We start from the raw sequence: 24,761 nt of genomic DNA, 5'->3' as shown, positions 1-24,761 counted from the left end.
ATAAAATAAAATAAAAATAAAGAAAGAAAGGTTCTTCTTGAAGTAGTTCCACGTCACTGAGATTTGTATCCTTACTGTACCTAAATGAAATGTCAAATACCAACCATGGCAACCTTATTTATGGTCATTTTAAAGTCAGGGAATAGAAGAGAGATAGAAGATGAGGAACTGTTGCTAGGAAAAGAAAAATACAAATAGGGATGAGGGGAAGAAGACAAAAAAGGAGTCAGGTTCCAAGAAGTATGATAGGAAAGGAGGAGATGAAAAGGAAAGAAAGCTGATCTGGAAAGGGAACAAAATTTACCAGTGAGCTATATTAAAAATAAAAATATTGAAACTAATAATAAATACTGATTAAAAGAAGTAGAAATTAAATATTTCTTAAAGACTACTTTATGCTCTTTCATTTCTACTTGTTCATGCCTACATTAAGGTGGGGCTGCATTTCTGGATTTTCTATGTTGCCTCGATTCTACTTTTCAGAAATCTCAGTTAATATAATAGGGAACAGCTGTACCTACGGTGTCACTAATATAGAGGCTTGCAATGTAATATGTAGAATTTTTTTGTTAGGTTTGTTAGAATTGATTGTTAGGTGTTAGCATCGCAATATCCATAGGTGTTGTCTTTTTGTGGGTTTTTTTCTCCTTGTGATATAACTTGCCAGCAGCTGTAGCAAAGAGTTAGCTGTGAAACACATCAGATTTTCCCTCATATTCTGGGAAATCTCACTTTCGGGAAGCGTTAGCTAAGCTGATGCAGTATGGAGCCAGACAAAGCTTTGCCCCTTGCGGCTAAGTTTTGGTGTTGACTCTGACATTAACAAGCAAAAAGAAGGTTCCCTCTCACATGGAATAATTCAATGAGCATCCTTGGGTGCTTTGCAACATGTTTCCAGTACACTGGCTCCTTTGAATACAATGTACAATGAATACAATTTCAGGCTAAGTTAAGCTTTGTTAAATTTTTGGCAGCCTCTTTTACACGTGGCAGCTGTCATTTAGTTTTATTCTTTAATTGATCAAAAATAACAATAAAAGGGACAGCACTTAGTATTTAATTGAATACCCATTTGCAATATTTTTTTTTTCTCACAGGCTTTCAAGAGGGAGCTGAAGACAAAAGAACCTGTTATCATGAGTGCACTTGAGACGGTGCGACTCTTCCTGGCAGATCAGCCCGTAGAGGGACTGGAGGTCTGTCCAGAACCAAGAGGTAATTGAAGAGATAGCTGCTCGAAAGATCATTGATGATCAGTGATGATTAAGTAAATTCTGCCAGCCACTGTGAGAGCATTCCTTTCACACTCTAAGCTCAATCTAAGTATTCAGAAACTGAACTAAAAAGTACAGATAAAAGAAACCCTTAGTTATCCTTTTGAATGGAACTAAATTGATATGCATATTTATAAGAACATGTTGAAAATGGCTTTAAATCTTCTGGATGTATCTAGAACTTTAGTTCCATTTGACATCTGAAAGCTGCAGTTCAACACAGAATTCAGCTTGTAGTCTAAGTATTTCAGAACTATGTCATTTGTTTAGAAAGTGATCAGATATGAAACAGATCAAGAGATATCAGTACAACAAAGCTCCCAAATCTGCTAAATTGCAGTGATTCACAATGATTAATATTTATGTATATGCAGAACTATTTCATTGAATCAGGATACAGCAAGGTATAGCTAGAAGTTTAAAATGCCATTACATACATAGATGTGTGTTTCATGATCAATATTGTGGAAAAAATTGGGTTTGAGAAACTTACAAATAAAAGTGTATATAAAATAAAGTCATGTGTCATTGGTTATGAATAGTTTCTAAGTGAGATTTGAACTTTATAGACTTACCAAAATGGGAATGTTTTTTTCTAAGACAGTCTACATCCTAAAAGTCTCTTAACTTTTATATTTAGAGCTATTGCCTGAAGAAAGAGCCCAGAATGTCACTAAACTTCTCCGAAAGCAAGCAAATGATGTCAGAACTGAGTGGGATAAGCTAAATCTACGTTCTGCTGATTGGCAAAAGAAGATAGATGATGCTGTTGAAAGGCTGCAGGGCCTTCAAGAGGCAATGGATGAACTGGACCTGAAACTGCGCCAGGCTGAAGTGTTCAAGGGATCCTGGCAGCCAGTAGGGGATCTACTGATAGACTCTCTGCAGGATCACTTAGAAAAAGTCAAGGTATGTGTTGTTAAATCAGTATTTTTGAAATGATTGACTAAGTCTTTGGGAATTTATGTAGTGTATCATAGTGATTTACCTTTGTTTGTTTGTCTGTTTTAAGGTAAATGTAGAGATTTTTTTTATTTCTGCAATTAAAATAGAGTGGAATCAATGTTGATTCTGCTCCATTAATACCCTCAGCACGCTTAACTCGTGATTTGGGAAATGCAGAGATAACATTAAAGACAACAAAATAAAGTAGGTAGAAGAATATACGAGGAAGGTAAACAAAATGGATTCTGTTGTTTATTATGGTTTTGTAAGCATGATGAGAACACAATTGTATCTGTTCTTATAGAGTTGAAGAATTTAAAGTCTATGACTTTGTTGTTAAGTTGTTGTGATGGTGGCTTTTGCTATCTGTCTTATTTGATAAGTAGTTTCCATACTTAAGATTGTATTAAAACAGAAGAAATGCCTGGAAAGAAAGTATGGTTATTTTCAGTAACAGTACTTACCAGCTTTTAAAGTTAGATTCATAAAATCACAGCTTATTGAAAAACCCATCATGATTTGTTCTTTTTCTTCATGACTGATATGGCCAGGCTTTATGAATACTACCGGATTCCTTCCTCTAGAGCACAACAGAGGTGGTTGCCATTTTGATAAGAACAAAGTGCCTCTGTTCCAGTCTCATAAATGGGAATCATTCGTCATTTTGAAAGAGACCTGAGCTGACTGTTATTTTCTCTACTAGAACATTAGGATCTAAGAGAGAAGAAATAGAATGACTAATGGCATGAAAAGAAAAGCCTTTAAAAATCAAATGTAGTTGTCAAAAAGTAAAAAATTAAAATTATCCTTTAAGTTTTAATCATATAGAAGGTTTAATGAGTGTCCTGTATAAATATTGTGCAAGACAAAGGAAATACACAGTAGCTGATGGACAGTTGGCTGAATAATTTTTTCTTCATTTAAACTCATAAATGAACAGAAGAGATCTATTTATAAATTCTCAGAATGCGCCATCTATTATACCCATGATTTTTTTAATCCCTTGTATTACTAGAAAACAAAGCAAGTTACTTAATTCTAAAGCTGTAACCATAAAGCTCTGACTTTGTAATTACAGTGCTGAATCCTACTACAATTTAGTCATGAAGGACAGAACAGAATTTCAATAACAACCATTATAAAATAAGACTCCTAAAATTTAGGAAAATCCTGAGGTAATACCTCTCAGAAGATACTTCGTTGTTTGCTCTGAAGTATTAGCATTAGGGCCAGACAGAAACTAAAAATTCTGCTTTAAGATTTAAAATCAGCTGCTACCACCTACACCCTGTTTACATCTAATTTGTACCATATCTACTAAATTTTAATTTTAATTTTTGTGTGGGCTATCGTAAGTCTGTAAGAACATCAGACAAACAGTAAGTGAAAAAAAAAACCAGATGTTATTCGTATCCTTACAAAATATAGTTTTTTATATCATATATGACAATTACAGAGTACTCTAGTGATACTGCATTTTCAACAGCTTCTAAATGATAATAATTAGTACTGCCTAGGTAATGAAGGAACATAGTATGGCAAACGTTGAATGATATTAACTCTGTGAATACTACAGTTATTGTTCCCAGAAGTGCTGTCTTGAATATATTCGTTACTCTAATGAAATGTAATTCCAACACACTGAAGATAGATGAATATACTCACTTGGTAACATAAACATGTTTGGGATGGGAATATCTATCAAGAAAGCTACAGTTGTGCCTGAAATTTAAAACTAAATTAACAAATATGTATTTTCCCTCAGTTGTTCATATTTATGACATACTTTCTTTCTTTTCTTAGAGTGAAATCTATTTCTGAAAAGTCATATATCAACAATCACAATTTATGTAACTCTAAAAGTATTACATCCTTTAAAATTTTCTAGTTTGCTACATGCAAACTAACTAGACAACAGAAGCTTGGTTCTTTGTATTCTTAGCCTATCTGCATAATCCTTAGTGTACAGTTATTTAAATATACTCACAGCCATAGTCCTAATTCATGGCTTAAACTCTTTCAAAACCTAGAAGAGAGTTTTGTTAAAGAGTATTTATTACATGTGACAGTAGCCACAAAGAGAAATATCGTTTTTTGTTATATTTTTTACACCGATTTCAGACTATACTGAACTTATTTGAAAGTAAATTCATTTCTGATTTACATCCTGTCTTGATAAATTTAGATATAACCATTATTACTATCTTGGTACCTTCCTACAGAATGCAGTGGATATTTGTATTCTCTATAAGACTTCAATAACTACACAGAAAGACAAATTTTCAATAACAGCATTAATTCATAGTTATTTCCAAGCAGAATTGTTATTTTGAGAGGAGAATCAAGTTACCAAAAAAATTGTTAGTCTGATGCCTGAAAGTCTTAGTAAGATTAAGGAAGCTAATATGGATGCTTTCATGAAAACAGTCCGTAGAAGTAAGTCAAAGCAATAGCCAGATGAGCAGCAGCATATACTTTGGCTGTGCTACAGAAATGAGCTCCGAGACTAAATTGATGGTCTTTCAGTGTAGACTGAAAGAACAAGAGAGATTTCTGGTAGACAGACAAGTGGAAGGAGAGGAAAGTAAGCTCCAAACTGAGTTGATTCCATCTTTGTTTGATCATCCTGACAACATACACAATCTTTAGCTCCAACATTCCACTAGTATCCCAAAGTAGCATGCATGGTTGAAAATGGAAAATGCGTTAAAAGCTGTTGTATAATTTGTAATGTACAGTTTTAAAATATACATTATTATTTGTGTGGATCACTGAGAAACCTGCCTCAAATCTGCAAGAAATTTTAGTTGTATTTGACATTTCCTGTTTGGCCTGCACATGGGAAGGAGGATTAACACACACCTCATTACTACTATTTTCAATTTGATACTTGCTTTCTTCTTAATAATTGGTTCTCTTAATTGCTTTGCAAATGTTTCGGTTAAAAAGCTAAGTTTGCTGAGAGTTTATATGGTCTTCAGTTAAAGCTATTCTTAATTAATATTTCTCATTGTAAATGATATTATCCGTCAAACATTATCAAATGGATATATATTACTTCTCTCATCTTTGCTGTTGTTTTTTTTTAAGATGTGCTTTTTTATAATAATGACGATGATATTACAGTGTGAGGTAAAATACCTATTACCTTCTATAGATCTAAATCCCCCAAATATCTTCTGAGCAGATCTTCTTAATGTTGCACACATAGGCTATTATGGTTGCATTTCTTGCAAATCATTCTCATGATGGAGATCTCAGAAGCCTTTTTAAACCGAAACTGATAAATAGCATCCTAGGGAATAAGTTTCCCCAGTGCCATTTGTCACTGTTCTTTTTAGTCTTAGTTGCTGGAGCTATTAAGGTCATGGTGTGTTGTTGAACTGACACAAAATAACTAGTCCTAGATCAGCATTATTGCCTTATTATCACAGATCCTGGGTCTGTATTAATGTACCAGACGGTATTCTGATCTGGTTCTGAGGACAGAAGATCAATAGTTTGATACTTTCACAAAAGAATGCAACCTAGACTACAGCCCACCTAAAATCAACATATTTTCAGAACTCCCTGCTTCTCTGTCCTCTGTTACTCTCCCTTTTTTCTTCTCACATATGGGTGATTTATGGACTAAAAGCAACTTTCTTAACAGCACACGTTCTTTCTCTGTTTCAAACATGCCTTTCTGTCCACTAAATTCAAACCGTCATTTGAACATCTCAAATTCAGCTCAAGCCCAAACTAATCCATTAACTGTCTCCTAATATCCATTGGCTGATCATTTTGTTTGTAGCTCAGGTTGTATTTTGGATTTTTCTTATTTCTGCAACAGATTCAAGACATGGTTTCTTCTTGCAGTAATAGCTCATTTTCTGCAGCTTGCCTGCAACACTTAATGTCACATCAGACCACACTACAGTTTTTGTATTAAGCTTTTCCAAGTTTTGATATATACCGCTATACCTGTCGCATCCATTCAGTGCCCTTCCCATGAATTAGCAGCAGAACCATTTTTCCTCTCTTGCCAAAAGATGCTACGTTCCTACTGTAACAAACGAAAGCTTGATATTGGTTATGCTGTTATTAGTGCGCAGCAGTAATTACCTGCCGCGCTGATACCTTCTCACTGACTTTCATCTGTAGTCAGCTGATGAGAAATACCAGCAGCAGTGGATGCTGTTGATTTTTAAAGAAACCACGATGACATTTTGGATTTTGATACTTTCAGGCTCTGAAAAATTATCTGAAAACTCAAAGCTACTCTTCTGGGATGCTGTGGCCAGAATTTTGCGACTAAGAAGTCAATATAATTTTAATGGTGCAGTTTGTCTCTTGCTAAAGGTAGTTCAGCTCCTCCAACATGCTTGAAAGCACAAGGCAAAGTGCTTTCTCATGTCTTAGTGATATCTACTGCATCACTGACAGCAAGAAATGTATCCAGGTCAGTTTCCTTTTTTTTTTTTTTCTTCACAGCTTGTTACAATTTTTACTACTTTTCTACAAAATTGTGAAACAAAGTGCCATGAGAAATTCACGTGAGCACTGTATAAGTAGCTGTTCTTTTCTGAATTACATGCTATTTGTTTCAGGCTTTGCTCAGCATAATTGCCAGTTGTTACTTCTGACAAATATTCACTGGAAAGTGTTAACCTAAAACTTCTTATTAGGAAGTCTACACTGATCTGCTCACCACCTACTCCGAAATGACTTCCTATGTGCACTCAGTTCATTTGTCCCTAGTCATCTCTTCTCTAAATGAGATTGAAAGTAAAATAACCTCCAAAAATGATTTGATACTTATCAGTTTTGTTCGTATGTGACCATAGAAAGAAAAGAAATAGATTTTGCAAAGTTAAAATACCACTTTCTTACAAGAACTCCAATATGCAGCAGTAACCTGAACTAATGGGCATTAACTGAACTGAAGAAAAAAATAAATCATCCTGTACTGGTCTGTACATCATTCTGGTAGAGTTCAGATGCTGCTTTGCCAAAAAGAGGTATTTTGGAAAAGTGGACTCTTGCTAGATATTGATACCAGCCCTAGATCCATATTAAATTTTAGTCAGATTGTAAAGTGATGTATGCTGAGATAAAATTAAGTGAGCCAGTAGAGATCATATAGTCCGGCCTCTAATTAAAATAATGTTAATGTACATACTGTACTTTTTGAAATACTTGTAATTATTTCCCTCCTTTATTGCTAGATGCAATAATCTGCCTTTTTCTTTCTCCTTTTTTTCCCCTTAACATGCCTGGTATTTTGCACAAACTCACTTTTGTTCCACGTGACAACACACAATGCTCTAACATCACCCAGACAGCTTCCTACATTTCTTCACTTTTTTTTTTCTGTTTGTTTGTCTGTTTTTTATTGTGCACCACTGTTTTCATTGCTGTTGTATACATTTGAAGGAAAAATCTCTGCTTAGTAGAGTTCGCATCCAGCAAACCTATAGAAGTAAGCATCCCTTAAATATTGTTTCAGCAATTTCAGTGCTCCCAGGCTAGAATGTGTTTTGATAACATAGAAGTATTACTCCCCACTGTAGATAAACTCCCTATTATTCTTAAAAACACCAGAATAACAAAATATCCCCTACACAACGTATTAGGGTACGCACTAAGGTTTGGTTAAGAATTACTAAACTGTTTGTCCATCTGAAAGATGACAGCATCCTTTGGCTGACAGCTAAATAGGAAAATACGGTGCCTGCCATGTAGGAGATGAAAGTGTTAAGATTTCCTTCAGGCTGCAACTGAAGTAATAACTGTTACAGATGCTACTCAAGATTTCATTCTGTGATAGAATTGCACAGTGATTATTTCTGATATCTCCTTAAATACTTTGAAATGCATATACTTTTTTTGAGTTTAATTTGAACGCCAGTTGCCTGTCGCCAAAGTCTATAATCATTTGGAATTATATTGTCCTACTTGCTTTATAATAAGTTCTGTGCTGGATTTTGTGATTTTTAAGAAACAATGCATACAGAATAGCCATTTCTTAATTTATTTGCCATCATTCCAAGTCTCCCCAAAATTGTCCCTGGGGCAAGTAGTGGATCCTCTCTACAAATTTTGTAATTGTGAAATACTTGTAGATTAGAGATTTTTCCTATAAAAGGAGGAGAGATCTGTATGGAAGCTGTTGAATGACAGCATGAACCACTGCTGGATCAGCTGAGGTGGGCACTGAGTCAGCCGCAGGAGCACAGGTGAAGGCAATGCACTGTGTGACCGGAAGGGGTGCAGTCTGGCTCCGCCTCTCCCAGACCCCATTTCAGGGCTGACCACCACTGGGGAAGGATCTCTTGTTGGAGATCCCTCCCCTGTGGAGCTCTGGGTGAGCCTCGACTGTCAGTGACAGGTGAGCCTTTCCTAGTTTACTGGTTGTCTTTATACCATCTGGATGAGCCCTACAAAAATATACCATCCTCCTTCATTATTTTGTGTGGCTAATATTCTTTTGAGGTATTCACCATACAGATCTTATGGCATTTAGGAGACGTTATAGTTTTAACTGTAAAATAAATATAAACAAATTTTACAAAATATCAAAAGAAAATGTTTTAAGGCTAATACAAAAAAAAAATAGTTAATATGTATATCAACATGTAATAAACTATTTAAAAAAAAAACATAAATCTCATTTATATCTTATTTAAATTCATTGGAAAACATTGACATCCTGTGGATGACCTTATTTTTACTGTGGACTACTTATGTGGATTTTAAACTTTACTGTGCTTGCTATGTTGAACTTAATAGTTGAAGCTTGTTGTTTTTTTTTTTTAATAGAATAAACTTTCAGAATGTTGTAAAACACCACTCTTTCACTAAAATAGTGAGTTATATCCTTATTTTTTTCCTTTTTTTTACATAACAAAATGTTGGGTTGGCAGAGAACTGAAAATTAGAGTAGTCTTGTAAATTTAAGACTGTCCTTGATTATACGTACCAGCACACAGTAACATCATTAAAGATACATAAATGTTGATGTTGCTTTGCTATTAAAAAACATACCAAACAAAAAATGATTTTTTTTTTTTAAGAATATGAAGTTTAAGGCATAGTGTCTTGGAATTGAGGGAGTGCATTAGGAAGGGACCAGTGCCTGGGTTCCAGCTGCAGCAGGCTTCACTTGAAGAGTTTCACTCTTCACAGGCGTGCATTTGCATCTTACACTGCCTAGCTAGAATTGAAAACAAAAACTATTCAGGACAGACTCTTTGAAATCAAGTCTGCTGGTAATCAGGAAAGATAAGAGACTGACATTCAGCTGAAAGGAGAATGAAAAGAAGCAGATTTACAGAGAAGCCTAAAGACAGTGGTATGGTGCACTTCAAATGAAGCACTTCATATATTTTTTTTAATCATGCTTTTGTTTGCATTGTTATTTTGTGAGTGTTTGTGAGAAATGCTTGTATCTGTTGGTTGACAAAAGGTGAGCTGTAACATCCCCTACAGTTCAGAGGCCTTTACGTGATTTGAGTCTTTTTAGCATTCGTATAGTTTTTTCTTGCGTATTCTTCAAATCTAACACCTGAGTCAGTGCTTGTGAGTGTGTCTGTTTACATCTTATAATGGCATGTGTATGCAGCAGTTGAAAGCCATCTTCCGAAGTTCTCTACATACAGATAATCGCTAAACTTGTCTAATTTATTCTGTAATTCGCTTAATTCATATGGATAATTCCATGTGTTGTATTCTAACTAATTATTCAAGTTACTTTTTCATGGATTTGCTTATAATAGGTATCTTCATGTGTAGCTTTTTGTGTGGAAAGTACTAAATTTCTTATGTGAGAGGGAAGTATTATAAAACCAAAATAAGTAGTGTTTTGGATAAAATATAAGCCCCAAAATTAATCAGTCAAGGCTAATAGAACCAATTGGCTATCTTCTCTTTGATTTAGGGCCCCTGGGCTAAATAATGTAAACTTTTTCTTTGTTATTAACCACTGAGAAGATCCTGAGCACTAAAAAAAGCAAAAAGGACACTGGTAAAAGACATCTTTTCTACCTGCAGTCTACTTTGGTAGAACATGCTATTATTAGATCAACAGTTTTCATTTAGACTCAAATTTTTCCTCACATGAACTCATCCTGCTGCTATCACTGGGAGCTCAACATGCACATCTGCAGGCAGAATTTGACTTTTTAAGTATTGGTAATCTCTGATCTTGATTCCTGATAGCCTACTGAGAGAAGTGACTAATACATGTATAAAGACTTGTCTGCCTTTTTATGCCTCTGAAGTTCAGAATCGAGGTCAAACCAGAACATTTTTAAGAGATTGCTCTTTATCAGTTTATCAGAATAAGAATGGGACTTGATCTTTTACAAGAAGAATTAAGCACTGATGTTCAAAACCTGAGTAGCACAGATACTGTATGCAGGGCCTGTCACATTTAACAGAAGATTTTATTTTATCTGGTTTGCCATATAAACACAGCACATACAGATACTGATCTGATAATCAAGTATTAACATTTCTGGACTTGACATTAAATTGGATATGCCCTGTGATTCTGTTCCAAAGCCTATTTTTTTTTTCTGATAACTTGGAATTGTAAATACTTAACAAAGGGGGAAAAAAAGCAAGAATATCAGTAACGTTATTTTCTTTCTACTGAAAAACCCTTTTATTTAGGCTTTCTTAACCCAGTGTGGCTCAGGGACGTGGGTGGCTAAAGGCGGAAGAGGAATCTCCAAGCAGCAAGTCCTGTTTCCTACTGGTCAACCATGTATTATCTGCTATGGATGCATTTTTAAGTAGAGAAAAGGAATCCTAGCATGAATATAATCTGAAATCTTCAGTGAGAGACATAAAGAGAGAACTGGGGGACTGGATGCTAGGAGTGGATTTTAATGCGGTCTGCTTTCTGTGAGGAGGATTTTTTTTTTCATTAAGAGGTCTACCAGCATTGTTTTTAATGAAATCTTGGCTTGAAAGCATTAGTTATCCTATTCCCATCACGACTGCAGACTATAAGTATGTATTAAGGTGCTGTACATATCAAGTATACAGATTCTGCAATGACAATTTTACTATGACATTGGAAAATCAATGAGCAGAATAAAATCAATTTATCAAGTTCATACACTGGTACACTGTAGTGATTTAGGCACTGCTTGAAGTAGAGAATACAATGAATGTTAGATTGCCTGGGATGTTTATCAGTGACTCTTAGCACTATAATTTTCTCATTTTAATGTTTATGTATTTAAAGCCTAATAGAATTTTATTTTGTTTTTTCATCCAAGATTAACCCCTAATAAGCCCTGGTAATTGCTACTTAGTGATCCTACAGTGCTTCTCATGTTCCAGGTAGTGTGAGTTAATCTTCTCAGGTTCTTTCTGGGACTGTAATAGAAGTAATATTATCCCCAATTTACAAATATGGCAATTGAATCAGTGAAACTAATTTGTCCAGACAGCAATACAGCTCAAATTATTTTTATTCTCTTAGGCTTTTACCTGCAAATTGTTTTATTTTAGTATGGTTAAATTGTCTGGAGGATTAAGAATGACAATTTTCATCAGCTTCTGCCAGAGCCTCAGCCTGTTCTCCCTGGAGAAGTGGCAATGCAGCCTCCCATCCAAAAGGGTTTGAGCTTGAATTTCCAGGAAGCTTTGCTTTAAACTTGTGGATTTCTTTTTTTTTTTTTTGTGTGTGTTATTTGATTCTTTCTTAGTATTTTATTTAAGCATTCTTTCTTCCTACATTAGCCTAAAAAGTAAGATTTTCTGGCTTACATTCTACTAAAATCTAGCTTTAGAATAAAATTATCTTCTCTGGCATTATTGAGGATCTTCTCATTAGAATAAAGAACTCCAGGAATTTCCACCTCAACATTTTTACTTGGAGTTTCACCAAGTTACAACATTAATTCAAGTGGAAAATATAGCTTTCAGAAAAACACTTCATTCTATCTGATCCACTCTTACGAAAGTTAAAGATTGGATGGAGTTTTTATAATGCCTTTTGGCAGTAAGCTCTGTGAAACGCTTTATGCTCTTTGCTAGAAGTAGTCTGTATATTTTTTTTTATTAGAGAAGAGAGGAAGAGACTTTGAAGCTTCTCATGTGATTTTTTTTTTTTTTAATGTTAGTTATGTGTCAGGACACAACCTGTGTCTTAGTAGTGTCTAAGCTGGCTGTTGTACAGCCATGCCAGGAATCCACATTTTTCTTCTTGAGTTTTTCAATACAGGGTCTTGCTGCTGATGTCTAGAAGCTTGAGGTGGTTTGCAGAATCATGATACAGCTGTTGTAACCTGTTATAAGCTGCTTTCTTTTTTTAAATTTTTTTTCCCTGTCTCTTAAATACTATGTTTACCTTTAAAATAGTATGCTGCCTTATAGCACAGTAGGGATTTACTTTGTAGTAGCTGTTTTGTCAGAGCAAAGAGAGTTCCTGTGAGCCTCTGTCGCCTGAAGCTTTAGGTAAGGAACGTGGGTTATTCAACCTTTTATGTTTATGTTTAATGTACTCAGACATTGTTTACCAGTTAACTAGTAAAGGCTAATTATGTGTTATTAATTAGTTTAAAAGTATGTTTGTTTGACTGAACCTGAAGGACCTGAGCATATACAACTTTTCAACTGATTTTAGTGTTAATGATTCTGAATGAAATCATACTGTAGGGAAAAATTCCTTTGTGAAAATTCCTTCTGATAATCATCTCATGATTGCCATATTGGCTGTTTTGGTCACAAAGTTATGGTGTGACAGACTTCAATTATGTGAAAAAATGGTGCAGAACTATTTATGGACACTGCCATATCGTGGCTATAGTTTCAACAACACAAGTTATTAGATAAACTTGCTTATTTACTTCTCATTCTCCATGGTGGAAAACAATGTTTCAGAATAAATGACAGTGCCATAGCATGCTGTAGCCTCTATTTGGAGGTTACATAACTGCATATCAGCTGTTGATTAAAACGTAAGAGTTTGTAGCAGCTCTGATCTTAACAAAGTGATATGTGTTTCAGGATAGAGCTATCCATCTATACTTCTTTTTATTAGGTTAGACGTACTAATCATATAATAAACTAGTTGAAAAATACAGCTGGAAGTGTCCTTCAAAGATGACAAGATCATCATCAGAAGACAAGATCATCAGAACTATATGGGTAGGAAGGGACCTCTGGTGGTCATCAAGACCAACCCCCTGCTAAACTGGATTCCCTACAGTTGGGGAAGATCATAATGTCCAACTGAATGATCACTTTGGGGCTAACCAAAAGTTTAAGTATACTACTGAGGGCTTTGACCAGATGCTTCCTGAGCACTGGCAAACATGGAGCATCAACCACTTCACCAGGAAGCCTTTTCCGCTGTTTGATTGCTCTCGCAGTAAAGAGATCTTTCCTGATATTATTTTGAATGTCCTCTGGCTTTTTCCTTTTAGAAAGTCAGTATAATATATTTGTTCATTATTTATTATATTCAAATTTTAATATTCTTCCTAAAGGGCTTTTTATTTTCTTTCTCTCCTTACATGTTTCATTTCAACTATTTTTGTCCTCGAAAAGGATTTATATTCTGCTTTGATGTATTTTTGCTTGGTCACTTCCCAGTTTATAACAACAATATATGGAATGGAAAATCAAATCAGCCAAAATCCATTTTGTTTCAACACTGTGGGCCCACAGGAGCACTAGAATCAAATAAAAATACAATGTGAATTTAAAAGGAAGCTAAGTGCAGCAAATTGAACTAGCAGCTGACAATCTTAGGTTTCACTGAAATTTGAATCAGTATACACTAAACCTATCAGAAGGAAAGCAGATTCATTTTCAATAAAAGAAAAATGGAGACTCTTCAACTGTTCCAGGTAAAATGTGGCAGTTCATTCCCCATTTTAACTGTTTTAAATACAAGCCTGACTGCTCCATGGACTTTAATGGAGCTAAGAGATTAAAATGTCAGCAGTGGAACCTGCTGTGGGTGAGGTATAGGAAGACCTCACCTCACTATGCAAGAGGCAAGAGGATGCTACTCTGATTTAGCTGCAGCTAGCATAAAACCCCCATAAGGCACAAGGGCATTTGGCCCCAGAGAACTTCCCCTGGGGGAGCACCACTGGCCTTTTTGTGAAAAGTTTGTCTTAATAAGCATCAGAACATGTAAGGTGGAACACAGAGTGGACTTTTCCTGCTCATAATTCCAGATGTGCATAAAACCATAGGCCCTGGTGGGATGCACCCACGAATGCTGGGTGAGCTGGCAGATATCATTGTGAGGACACTCCCAGTTGTCATCAGGAGTTCAAGTGACTGGGAAGTAGTGAGGTGAGGTCAGTCAACCTCACCTCAAACTCGGTGAAAGTGGATATTCTCTTCTGAAGTCTTGCATGTACTATCTCTAAGAGGAAATATCCTTGGGATTGATTCTGATTTCCCATGTAGTGCTCAGAACAAACCTGTGTGGTGTTCAAATGAAACTGTAATTTCCAGTCCATAAAATCTGAGAAGAAAAAGTAGAGGTGAATTCATATTACCTTAATCATCTAAGACAGGCCTTTATTTCTGTTTCATCCATAACCAAAAATAAAAGACATAGCTAAATTTGAAAGTTATAATTGAAAATCTCAATTACTCATTTTAACTTTGCAATTGAACAATTGTATAATGACTGTTAAAATGTAATTATTAGATTGTCTCTGTTTACTGAGTATAATTTTTAAAACAAATGCAGCTAAACTCTCAGTAATACTGAGATGTACATGAGAATATGACTTTCTATGTGCATGCTGTTGTGTTCCTCTTATAGATGTGGTATATGTTGAGCAATTTCTTGCAGTACAGCTGCATACTTGAAGACTGTTCTGATGAGGCACTGAGGTTCTGTTTTTTGGACTACATTCAAGCATATATGATAGGTGTTGAGATCAGTAGTAAGAGAAAAAGCTATTTTAATGGATTATGTCCAATTTATAGTAGCAAAAAATGAATTTCTATTCAGTGTGTATTTTTCAAGTGGCATAGAGGAATTTAGTCGCACTATTCCCTAACTCCAATGGGCCAGAAGTTACAGACTCCTGATTTAATTTTGTTTGGATTCCTGAGTTGTATGTTTGGTTTGTTATCAGCTGTTCCACATGTGGCTGAAGAAGAAACAGGTTAAAAAATTGAAAACGTGCACTGTATAATCAATATTCCTTTCTGAATTTTCAGTTTTTATTTTTGTGATGGAAACTCTGTGATGCTAGCAAAGAATATAGTATCTCTATTGTGACAATACAGTGGAAGCTAAAACAAATCCAAACCTTCTAAATGAACCCAGAGAAGACCTAGAAAGGTGGTAGGGATAATGGAATATAAGAAGAGTATATAATGCTATTTGGAAAAAAGAAGACTCCATGGAACAAATGGTCAAGATTGAGATTGCCACACCACCAGAACCAGACACCTACTTGATCAAGAGTTCTAAAGAAATTAAAAAGTAAAATACCTGTAACCACTAACAGTATTTTCTTGCTTAAAATTCACTTTTATATGAATGGAAAGTAACAAATTTAGAAACTCTTACTGAATAGAGCTTCTAGTCAGGTCTATGGAAGTACAGATCAGAAAATCTGGGGAAGAGTATATTGTAGAAGAGACAACATACTTTTGTCAAAGTAGGTGTACCTTGAAGAAGACAGAGCATGTTGTCAAAGAGTCACTGGGCTTTTGAGACTCTAAAAGATTTTTAAAATGTCATCTAAGAATCTACGTTCTGTGGGATAAGGGAGAAAGTCTTGATGTGGGTTATTTATTTCCTGTTAAAGATGTAAAATAAAAGTCATAGGTAAACAATTCATTTGCCTGATGAAAGAGATTGCACTCAGGAAGGTTTACTGTGTCCAGTATGCATACGTAGGAGCTGTAAAGAGAACAGATAATGTAGTGACACATCTTAATGATACAAACCTACTTAAAGTCCTTTAGGTAAGGATAGTTTACAGACAGCTATGGAAAACCTCAAGATATTGACTGGAAGTAAAGTGGCAGCAGTGAAAATCAATGTTGATAAATGTCAAGCAATGCATGAAGAAAATGAATCCCGACTTTATATGCGCAGTAATGAATTCTCATTTAGTTGTTTTCAAAATTCCTTTAAGTACTCATGAGAGTATCTTGAAATAGTAAGCCCTGATTATCTGAAAATATTGTTTCAATACCCAGCACTCTTCAGAACAGCAAATCAAATGTTAGGAATTCTTTGAAAAGTAGAAAATATAATTATACCATGATATAAGATCTTGTATACTGTAGGCAGTGATCCAGTCTGCCATTTAAAAACATAGTGAACCAAAAGTATGAAAACCTCCTGCACTAAAACAGACTAAATAGGTCAGGAATGTGATACGTCATGTGTAATTTTATATCTGCCAAGTTGATATTTATGTATGAGCTAGCTGACTAGTCTCCCAATATAGTGAATGAAAATCTCAGCTTTGTCTCAGCAATTTAGAATTTGATTCATGCTATCTGATAGCAAAAGCTTGCATTGTGTTCATCTCCTGCTAAAGCTAGCTACTGAGTATAAAGGGACTATATGGTGACTGGGGAAAGATCTTAAATGTTAGGTTAAAAAAAAAAAAGGGAAAAACACAAGGTGCTTCTTCAACCTAAATATTGAGCTTGTAAACTATGAATGCTTGTATTTTATGTTCAAAAAATCTAATAGATAATTTTATGTAAGGAAAATCTATCAAGATCTGATTGACAAATGGATAAAACTTCTGCCTCCAGAATTTTGGAGCATAAATTGAGCTGAACAAGGAGCAGGGAAGCTTATGCTTTCCCCAGCCGTGCCTTCTTCCCCAAGCAAATATACAAAGGTTGCTTCTCAAGTACTGATTCCTATTTATTACCATGAAAACTATAACGTGTACAAAGAGCACAATAATACTATTTTATAGAGCAAATTCCCAGCTACACATAATCACCACCATGAGCCATGCCTTTTCTCCAGCAAAGAATAGTGCCTGTATGCTGCACTTGTAAAAAGCTGCACCAGTGGAGGTGACCCACTGCCACGTCGCACCACCCACCACCTCACTGTGGTCACATCCACATGCTCACATCCAACTTTTTATCTCCATAAGTGTTCACCAATGTTTCATGTGCACTTCCATGTCAGATGCCATTGTGTCAGTCTGCTCCACTGCTGCCATCTGTCACATGGCAACAAAATGTAACATGGTATTGGTTGGAAGATTCAACCTCTACTGTCACGCAACGTCTGCCTCTGACGTCACGGGCAGACATTATAAAATGGGAGGCATTACTTTCAGAGCAGTCCTTGGGTGCTCTCGGAGATAGGACTGAATGTGATGAGCTTTTCTAGTGACTGACTATGGCCAATGTGAGGTCCTAGACTGTAGTATTTGTCTGGTATCTGTGGTATATCTTCTAGAGTTCTTGCTAATTTTCCAAAGCATTTTAAAATATTTTCTAACAGAACAGTACGGATAATTTAAAATCCAATCTACCACCTACAGCATCACATACAATTGAAATTCTTCCCTGCATAAGGGCAGCCATAATGAAAATAATTTGGGGCTGTTTCTCCTATTGCTGTTCACACTGAGAATTGATTTACATCCTGAGCTATTTAATTCAAAATAGGTTCAAATAGGTCTCTCCTTGTGATAGTGAAACACTATTCACCATGTATATTTGCTTTTAAATTGCCAACTCTACAGTTCTGCAAGGTTTTTTTTGTTGTTGTTGTTGGGTTTTTTTTGTTATAAACCTGTGGTATGTTTAGTATTTTTTGTGTAAAAAAAAAAAGAGAGAAAAATGAATCAGTCCTACATTATACAAACTAATTATTAAAAATATAAATATTACTGTAAAGCATTTCAGTCATACTGATGAAAATCACAATCAGCTAGAGATTCCAAATTACTGCTTTTGTAGCTGATAAGTACTGTACAAGATACAGAAATTATTGGTGTTTTGCATTTTTTTTCTGGAAAGACAAAGAATTCATACTAAATTTCAGTGACTAAAGCAGAAACAAAAACTTAGCAAAAGAATCATGGATGTTGACTGGTGTACTGTTTCTGGGAAGGTGTTGCTTAGCATATTATTACAGCGGTTAATCTTTTTAATCATATAGTACTATATGCTGAAATCTTTCTATGGATGTTTTTTTCTTTTCTGTCTTCAATTTTTAATGCTAAGATTACTGGCATTGACTAACATTCTTTTGTTGTTTCTTACATTTTGATTTGTATAACTAATGGAAGTGCTACTAAAAACTCAGGCAGAATAATAATAGAATACATAATAATTCTAAAGATGGTGAAAAAGCTGTTTCATCTTTTTATGTTGAAAAATTAGCATATCACTGCAAAAATCAGTTTATAGCAGGAAAAAAAATGTAGTTAATAAGGAAATCACTTCTCAAATGGAAAAGGGAGCAGATTTCATTTTTACATGCACATATTCCTGTGATTTCTTTTTCTTTTTTGTTACCTGTGCTCTTAACCTTTCCTTCTTTGTAAAGTAAGGTATACTCCCTAAAACATGTTGACTAATATGGACAGATCTTCTGTTTCAACTTAATTTAGATATAATGACAGTGTGATTCACATAATCATTTGTGCCAATCTTGAGTGAGACCAGTATTTGCAAATCAACATTGCAGACTGAAATAATTGGTCTGAAATCAGCCAGATATTTCAGTCCATGCTCAATACAAGCAGTTTTTAAGCTTAAGCCTATGTGTTTTGCCTGAGCAATGAAATTTTCAGTCAAAGACTGATCCTATGGCCATAGAAATTAGTAGCAAATGAACATGGCTTAATTCAGAACCTGAATACCTAGAATACATTGCATTGCCAGAACTGATCTTTGCAGCAGATGCTTTCCATTTATTCTGACAGGGTTTTATTTTTATATACAATTGGGTGTTGGTCACACTAGGTAAGAGTTGTAATGCATGAGATACCAAGATGAGATCATAAATGCAGAAACTTCTGCAACAGTTTTAGCATCACTTTTCTTTTTTTATTCACTCTATTTGAGAACAGTGTTTTTCCTGTTTTCATATGTAAAATAGAATTTGTCCCTACTGTCCACCCTTAGGAACACATGCTGTGCACATGTAAACAATGAGATGGAGAGATGCATGCCCTAAAGTGCATAGCTCAGTGGGTATTCTGCTTAGAGATTTGGTTTAACTAGCTAGAAATTATAGTGAAGGATCCAAATTGCTACCACTTCCCCAAATGCTGGACATTACCCTTGAGACTTGGAGCTCACAGTAAGTGATATGACTGTTATCTGTTTGAAGGTCAGTGCATGGATTCCTTTCATCTTGGTAGGGAACACCTTTGCATTGCTAATCAGTTGGTAGCAGAGCCAAAAGTTTTGGAAATTGTCACTTATCTTTGTTTATGGTATTTAATTTGTACAGGTTTATCGAGCAGAAATGGTGCCCCTTAAAGAGAAGGTGCATCAAGTCAATGAGCTGGCTCACCGGTTTGCTCCCCCTGATATTCAGCTCTCCCCATACACTCTCAGCTGTCTGGAGGACCTGAACACAAGGTGGAAGGTGCTTCAGGTAGGTCTCCTATGACTGCTTTCTTTGTGATGCACTTAAGTTCATATTTTTCTTCTCTGTGTGGTTGTTTTCTCCCTGGGGAACAGCACTAAACGTTGTTACGGAATGAATGGGTCAGGAGGAATGAATGGGTCAGAGCAATCCCAGGTATGTGAACAGAGTCATTGAAAGCAGCCGTGTGGAGAAGGTGTTGAGGGTTATGGTTTATTAAAAGCTAGTTATGGGTCAGATGTGTGCTCTTGCAGCCGGGAAAGCCAAAAATATCCTTTGCTGTATCAGAAGAGATGCAGTCAGCACGGAGTGGGAGGGGTTTGTCACCCTCTGTCTGGCACTCATGTGGCCCCATCTGGAGAACTGTGTCTAGGTCTGAGGCCCCAGTAGAGGAAGAATCTGGAGCTGCTGGAGTGGGTCCAGAGGGGGGACATGAAGATGTTCAGAAAGCTAGAGCACCTCTCTTATGAAGACAGGCTGAGGGAAGTGGACCTGTTTAGCTCATAGAAGAGAAGGCTCTGGGGAGACCTAATTGTGGCCTTCCAGTGCTGAGTAGAGCTTACAAAAATGGGGGGGACCAAGTTTTTTACACAGTCTGATAGTGAAAGGACAATGGGGAATGTCTTTAAACTAAAAGAAGGGAGATGTAGATTAGATGTTAAGAGGAAATTCTTTCTCCAGAGGGCTGTGATGCCCTGGCACAGCTGCCCAGAGAAGCTGTGGTGCCCCATCCCTGGAGGTGGTCAAGGCCAGGTTGGATGGGGCCCTGGGCAGCCTGAGCTACTGGGGGGCAGCCCTGCCCATGGCAGGGGTTGGGGCTGCAACCCAAACCCTTCTGTGATTCTATGATTCTGTGAAATATGAGGTAAAGATAACATATTTTCTAAATTTCTGAATTTTTATTCAGAAGTAGAAATCAGTTAAGCCAGTTTTTCACACACAATTAAAATTCATATACAGTTAAAATACTTAAAATTTTATTCACATTTTAAGTTTAATATTTAGAAATCGTTGCTGACAAATATCTCGTGTGATCACATCTTTTAACTGACTTATCCATGTGGTATTGCTTACATTTTTATGTTATATATGTCCTATATATGAATAGAAGATATTGGTACTGCGAAGTCTAGTAGTCAGTAAGAGATTATTATTTCTTTATTCTTTTTCAGAATGTGACATTTCTGTGACATCTCCAGGTTAACAAAGTTAATGCAAATATTAACAGCAGAATTTTTGTTTACTTTTTTCATAAATCAGCAGCTTACTGTCAGAGTGCTAGTTTAAGAAAAAGATAATTGATTCGTGAGCTTTGCTTATTAGTATCTGCTTTATCTTACATTCTTAGGATAGACTTCAGGTAATAGTTTTAAAGCAGATGAACAGAAATCTAGAAGATAAAATTAATATTCCTCTATTTTTTATCATATGTATGAGAGAAAATCACTTGTCGTGCATTTCAAAAGACAGCAGCTAATTAACAATATGAGAATTCATTGAGAAATACCATTTTGTTCACTAACAGAGTAATTAACTAAGTTCCAGTGTTTTGCTGAAAAATGCTTCGTTTTATTTCAACTAGAGCTAAGGTAAAATAAGAAGATTGTTCAGAGTGAAAGCATATAGCATGTGAAAAAGTGAAACAAATCTGAGAGGAAGTCTGATATAAGCATTTTGTTGTTATCTTTCATGAAAGCATTAGGCAGAAGGCCAACTTGACATTGTAGACTATTATAAAGCATATACGGAAAACCACTTGTTCATGCACATTTCAAAGATAATATGCTCTTTTTCCAATGAGTGTGGGAAGCATTGTGAAGTTAGATCCTTGGAGGCAGTATGTCAGAGTGGGATGTTAGAGCTGATAAAACAGGTGGTTTTACAGTTTGGAGTTTTACAGTTTACTGTCTTCTTTCATACTTACTTAAATGTACCCTGCAAGCTATGGGATAGTGAGGTGAAAACAGTCCAATACAACTTCCAAACACATCTTGAGGGGAAAAAATGTAAGCAATTTTGAAGGATTATCATGTATAAAAGGCCAAGATGTGACCTCTAGGAAGAAGAGCTATGTTCCTATAATTTAATTTTTCTACCTGAAAAAGTAGCAGTTTCAGACACAGACAGAGCTTGTTTGTTTTCTGTATTCGAAGTCTAGTGGACATTTGCTTTTACAATCACTCCTGAGGGCACTTCTTAGTGTATTAGATGTTTTGTGTTAGGGTTAGGCTTACATTTGTATGACAGAAATTTGAAATTTTGGCATGCAATATGGAAATCTAAGATAGAAATAATTTTTTTTTGTGTCCTACAAAATCATTCTATTTCCAAGATAGGTTTGTTTTATGTGTTTCTGATTTTCAGTTTGATTATAACATTTTTCTCCTCTCCCTGTCTCTTTTACATGTTCTGCTTTTGTCAATATACACAGGAATGTTTCTAAAAAAAGGATGTTAAGGAAGGTGTGAGTGTGAGGCAGACAGAATTTTAAGTTTAAAGATAGTCTGTGTTGGAGATACTTACACACTCAGCAAAGTGAGAGCTGCCTTCAGGCCCCAGCTTGCTGCCCAGTTTGCCTCTTAGGGCAGACCAGGATTTCACTGGTCTACATGGTGCACTGCGGTTCAGTAGTCAAAAGCTCTGACACTAACAGAATTCCTCAGTATCCTACAGGAAACCTAGATTTCAAGTTACTGAGCGAGATTATTTTGTTTTGAATCTAACCACTTCTGTTCTTAAAATCAAAAAGGGAAATCCCTATTTTTCTGAAGTAATTGTAAAGTTGTGACAATATCAGAGTCCTGCTGGCCCCCACATGTAAAGGTACCAACAAATACCAATGGTAGGTGCCTTCCAGTCTTCACTCAGTTCCAATGAATCTCCAGACAATTGAATGTGACTCTAGTGACCACCTCTCACATGACGGTTGGGTGGGCATCTCTGCAAATTAGTTACATCAAAATGTAGGTTGAATACAGCACTGATCTATTATAACAGAGTTTAGATTTAGGATTCTTTATCATCTTCTCTCCTCCATGCCTTCTCCAAGAAAAAAAAATCCTCAAAAAAGAGGCAAAGTAGAAACCATATATACCCATAAATTGTTTGTTCAGGAGTTTCATGGTTGAAACAAGTTTGCCAGATTTTCACAGACTGAATGAATGAATCATAGAATCGTTAAGGTTGGAAAGACCAATAAAATCATCTAATCCAATCATCAACCCATGCCTGTGACTGCTTCAGACCATGTCACTCAGTCGCAACATCTACACATTTCTCGAACACCTCCAAGGATGTTGACTCCACCATCTCGCTGGGTAACCTGTTCCAATGTATGCATATTTAGCATGGTGATGGTTTCAAGATATATTCTTTAGATTTAATCTACATAATTAAGATTTGAATATAATTAAGGATGTTTTCTTATCGTTTTCTCCAAAGGAAAAAAAAGTAAAAAACCCTCTTAACAGTTCAGTTGTCTGAATTGACAGTCACTGTATGTAAATTTTATACATGAAAGCTGTCATCACATACTTCTATGGAAAATCTTCCCTAGTGTTCTGTACATCTAACATTATTACAAGGAAAGCTACTTACTCCAGATAAAGCAGCAAGCGTAAACTGAGGTTATATTAAAAGTGGATAGGTAGAGTGGCAGATGAGTCAACAGTAATAAAGCAGATCTTTCTTCCTCTTCAGGAGACGCAGAAAGTCACATATGTATGAAAGTTTCATATAATAGGGATTCAGATTTTTGAGTTCATTATTGTTCTATCACCTTAGCAGTTCATCTTCTCATTTTATTTGTTCATTTTAATAGCTAATTTCCATCTGTGTGCTTTTCCTCTGTTTTTCGACTGTATTTTGATTGTCATCTTAAATAGTTGATGAAAGCAGGAGACAACTTTTCTAAATATCTGGGGCTAAAATTCAGGCTCATCTATAATTAGACTAATTAAGGCATTGCTAAAATCATAGTTATTTTCAATCTTGAAATTTGAAACTATTATTGTAGTAGTTGCAGATTCCCTCTTCCCAGCAGAGGGAGATTTTGATCTTTTTTGGAAGTTTGTTTTTTTCCTTCAGATTCTTAAGAAAAAACACTGTTTTGTATATTCCACAAGAAATAGAATTTCTGCCAAACACAAAACCATCATGGTTCTGTAGTGGTCTCTTATTTATTTAATTGGCTATTTCACTTGGCTTCAGAAGTCATATACCCATGGTTGTTTTTTTCATTTATGATGTCTCAGTTTTGCCTAATGTTTGTCTGCATAAGCATGCATATAGTTTCTATTTATTTGTTTATGCACTAATAAATAGAGAAAGGATTGCTACTGTATTGGGATTAAACTCTTTTAATGAAGCATGTATCAGAAAGTGGAAAGCTTCCCTAAAAAATTAGGAGGATATCATAAGTGTTCTTTATAGCATGTCTAAAGCAGTCAGTGAAAGAATGTGTCTAAAACTATAAAGAGGCATGATAATCACTGACAGGCCATGCCAACTGAAAAACAAAAGCAAAACATATCAAAGTTGTGATGTTCTTCATGATGAATTTCAGTTTGTTGAAACAGCAAGTGTTTTGGTTATGGAACATACATTTATTTTAAAGTTTTGTTTTTTATTTCCCTTACTTTGAAATTTTGCCCTCTTTCAAGGTTTGTTGTGGAGAACCATGTGAAAGAGCAATAATTTACCCTATTTCATACTTTGATGTGTTTTTTCTCACATATATATATGTATGTTTATATGTGATATTAAAAAAAACAAACAAGCAAACACATTGTGAGTACAAAGACGAGCACAAAAAATTAAGGAATTTGAATAAAATGTCTTATTTTAGACATTTCAACCATGACACATATGCAGCCTAAATTTATTATGTTGTAGAGTCTTTGCATATATCCTATATTGTGTAAAATTTATCTGGTTGTTGGGTAAGTAATAGGAAGAGAATGGGCTTAGTATTT

The 24,761-nt window shown here is 35.5% G+C and overlaps 2 protein-coding genes across 12 annotated transcripts in view; one reads left to right on the top strand and one right to left on the bottom strand.

Annotated features, from left to right (window-relative positions):
• Positions 1-24,761, bottom strand: part of GK (glycerol kinase) — a 499,514-nt gene that overhangs the window by 156,363 nt on the left and 318,390 nt on the right. The gene's annotated exons all lie outside the window — the stretch shown is intronic.
• The window catches only part of DMD (dystrophin), a 961,436-nt gene that overhangs the window by 788,365 nt on the left and 148,310 nt on the right, over positions 1-24,761 (top strand). For all 11 annotated transcript variants that reach the window (XM_065741536.1, XM_065741534.1, XM_065741531.1 and 8 more), the window contains 3 exons: positions 1,098-1,215; positions 1,915-2,183; positions 19,651-19,797. In XM_065741536.1, the coding sequence (XP_065597608.1) occupies positions 1,098-1,215; positions 1,915-2,183; positions 19,651-19,797 (534 nt within the window). The remainder of the gene's footprint in view (positions 1-1,097; positions 1,216-1,914; positions 2,184-19,650; positions 19,798-24,761) is intronic.

The sequence above is a fragment of the Cyrtonyx montezumae genome, unplaced genomic scaffold (genome assembly GCF_038088225.1).
Source record: "Cyrtonyx montezumae isolate F1298 unplaced genomic scaffold, pur_monq_1.0 scaffold_3, whole genome shotgun sequence".
Lineage (NCBI taxonomy): Eukaryota > Metazoa > Chordata > Aves > Galliformes > Odontophoridae > Cyrtonyx > Cyrtonyx montezumae.
This window is presented reverse-complemented; position numbering and strand designations above follow the sequence as displayed.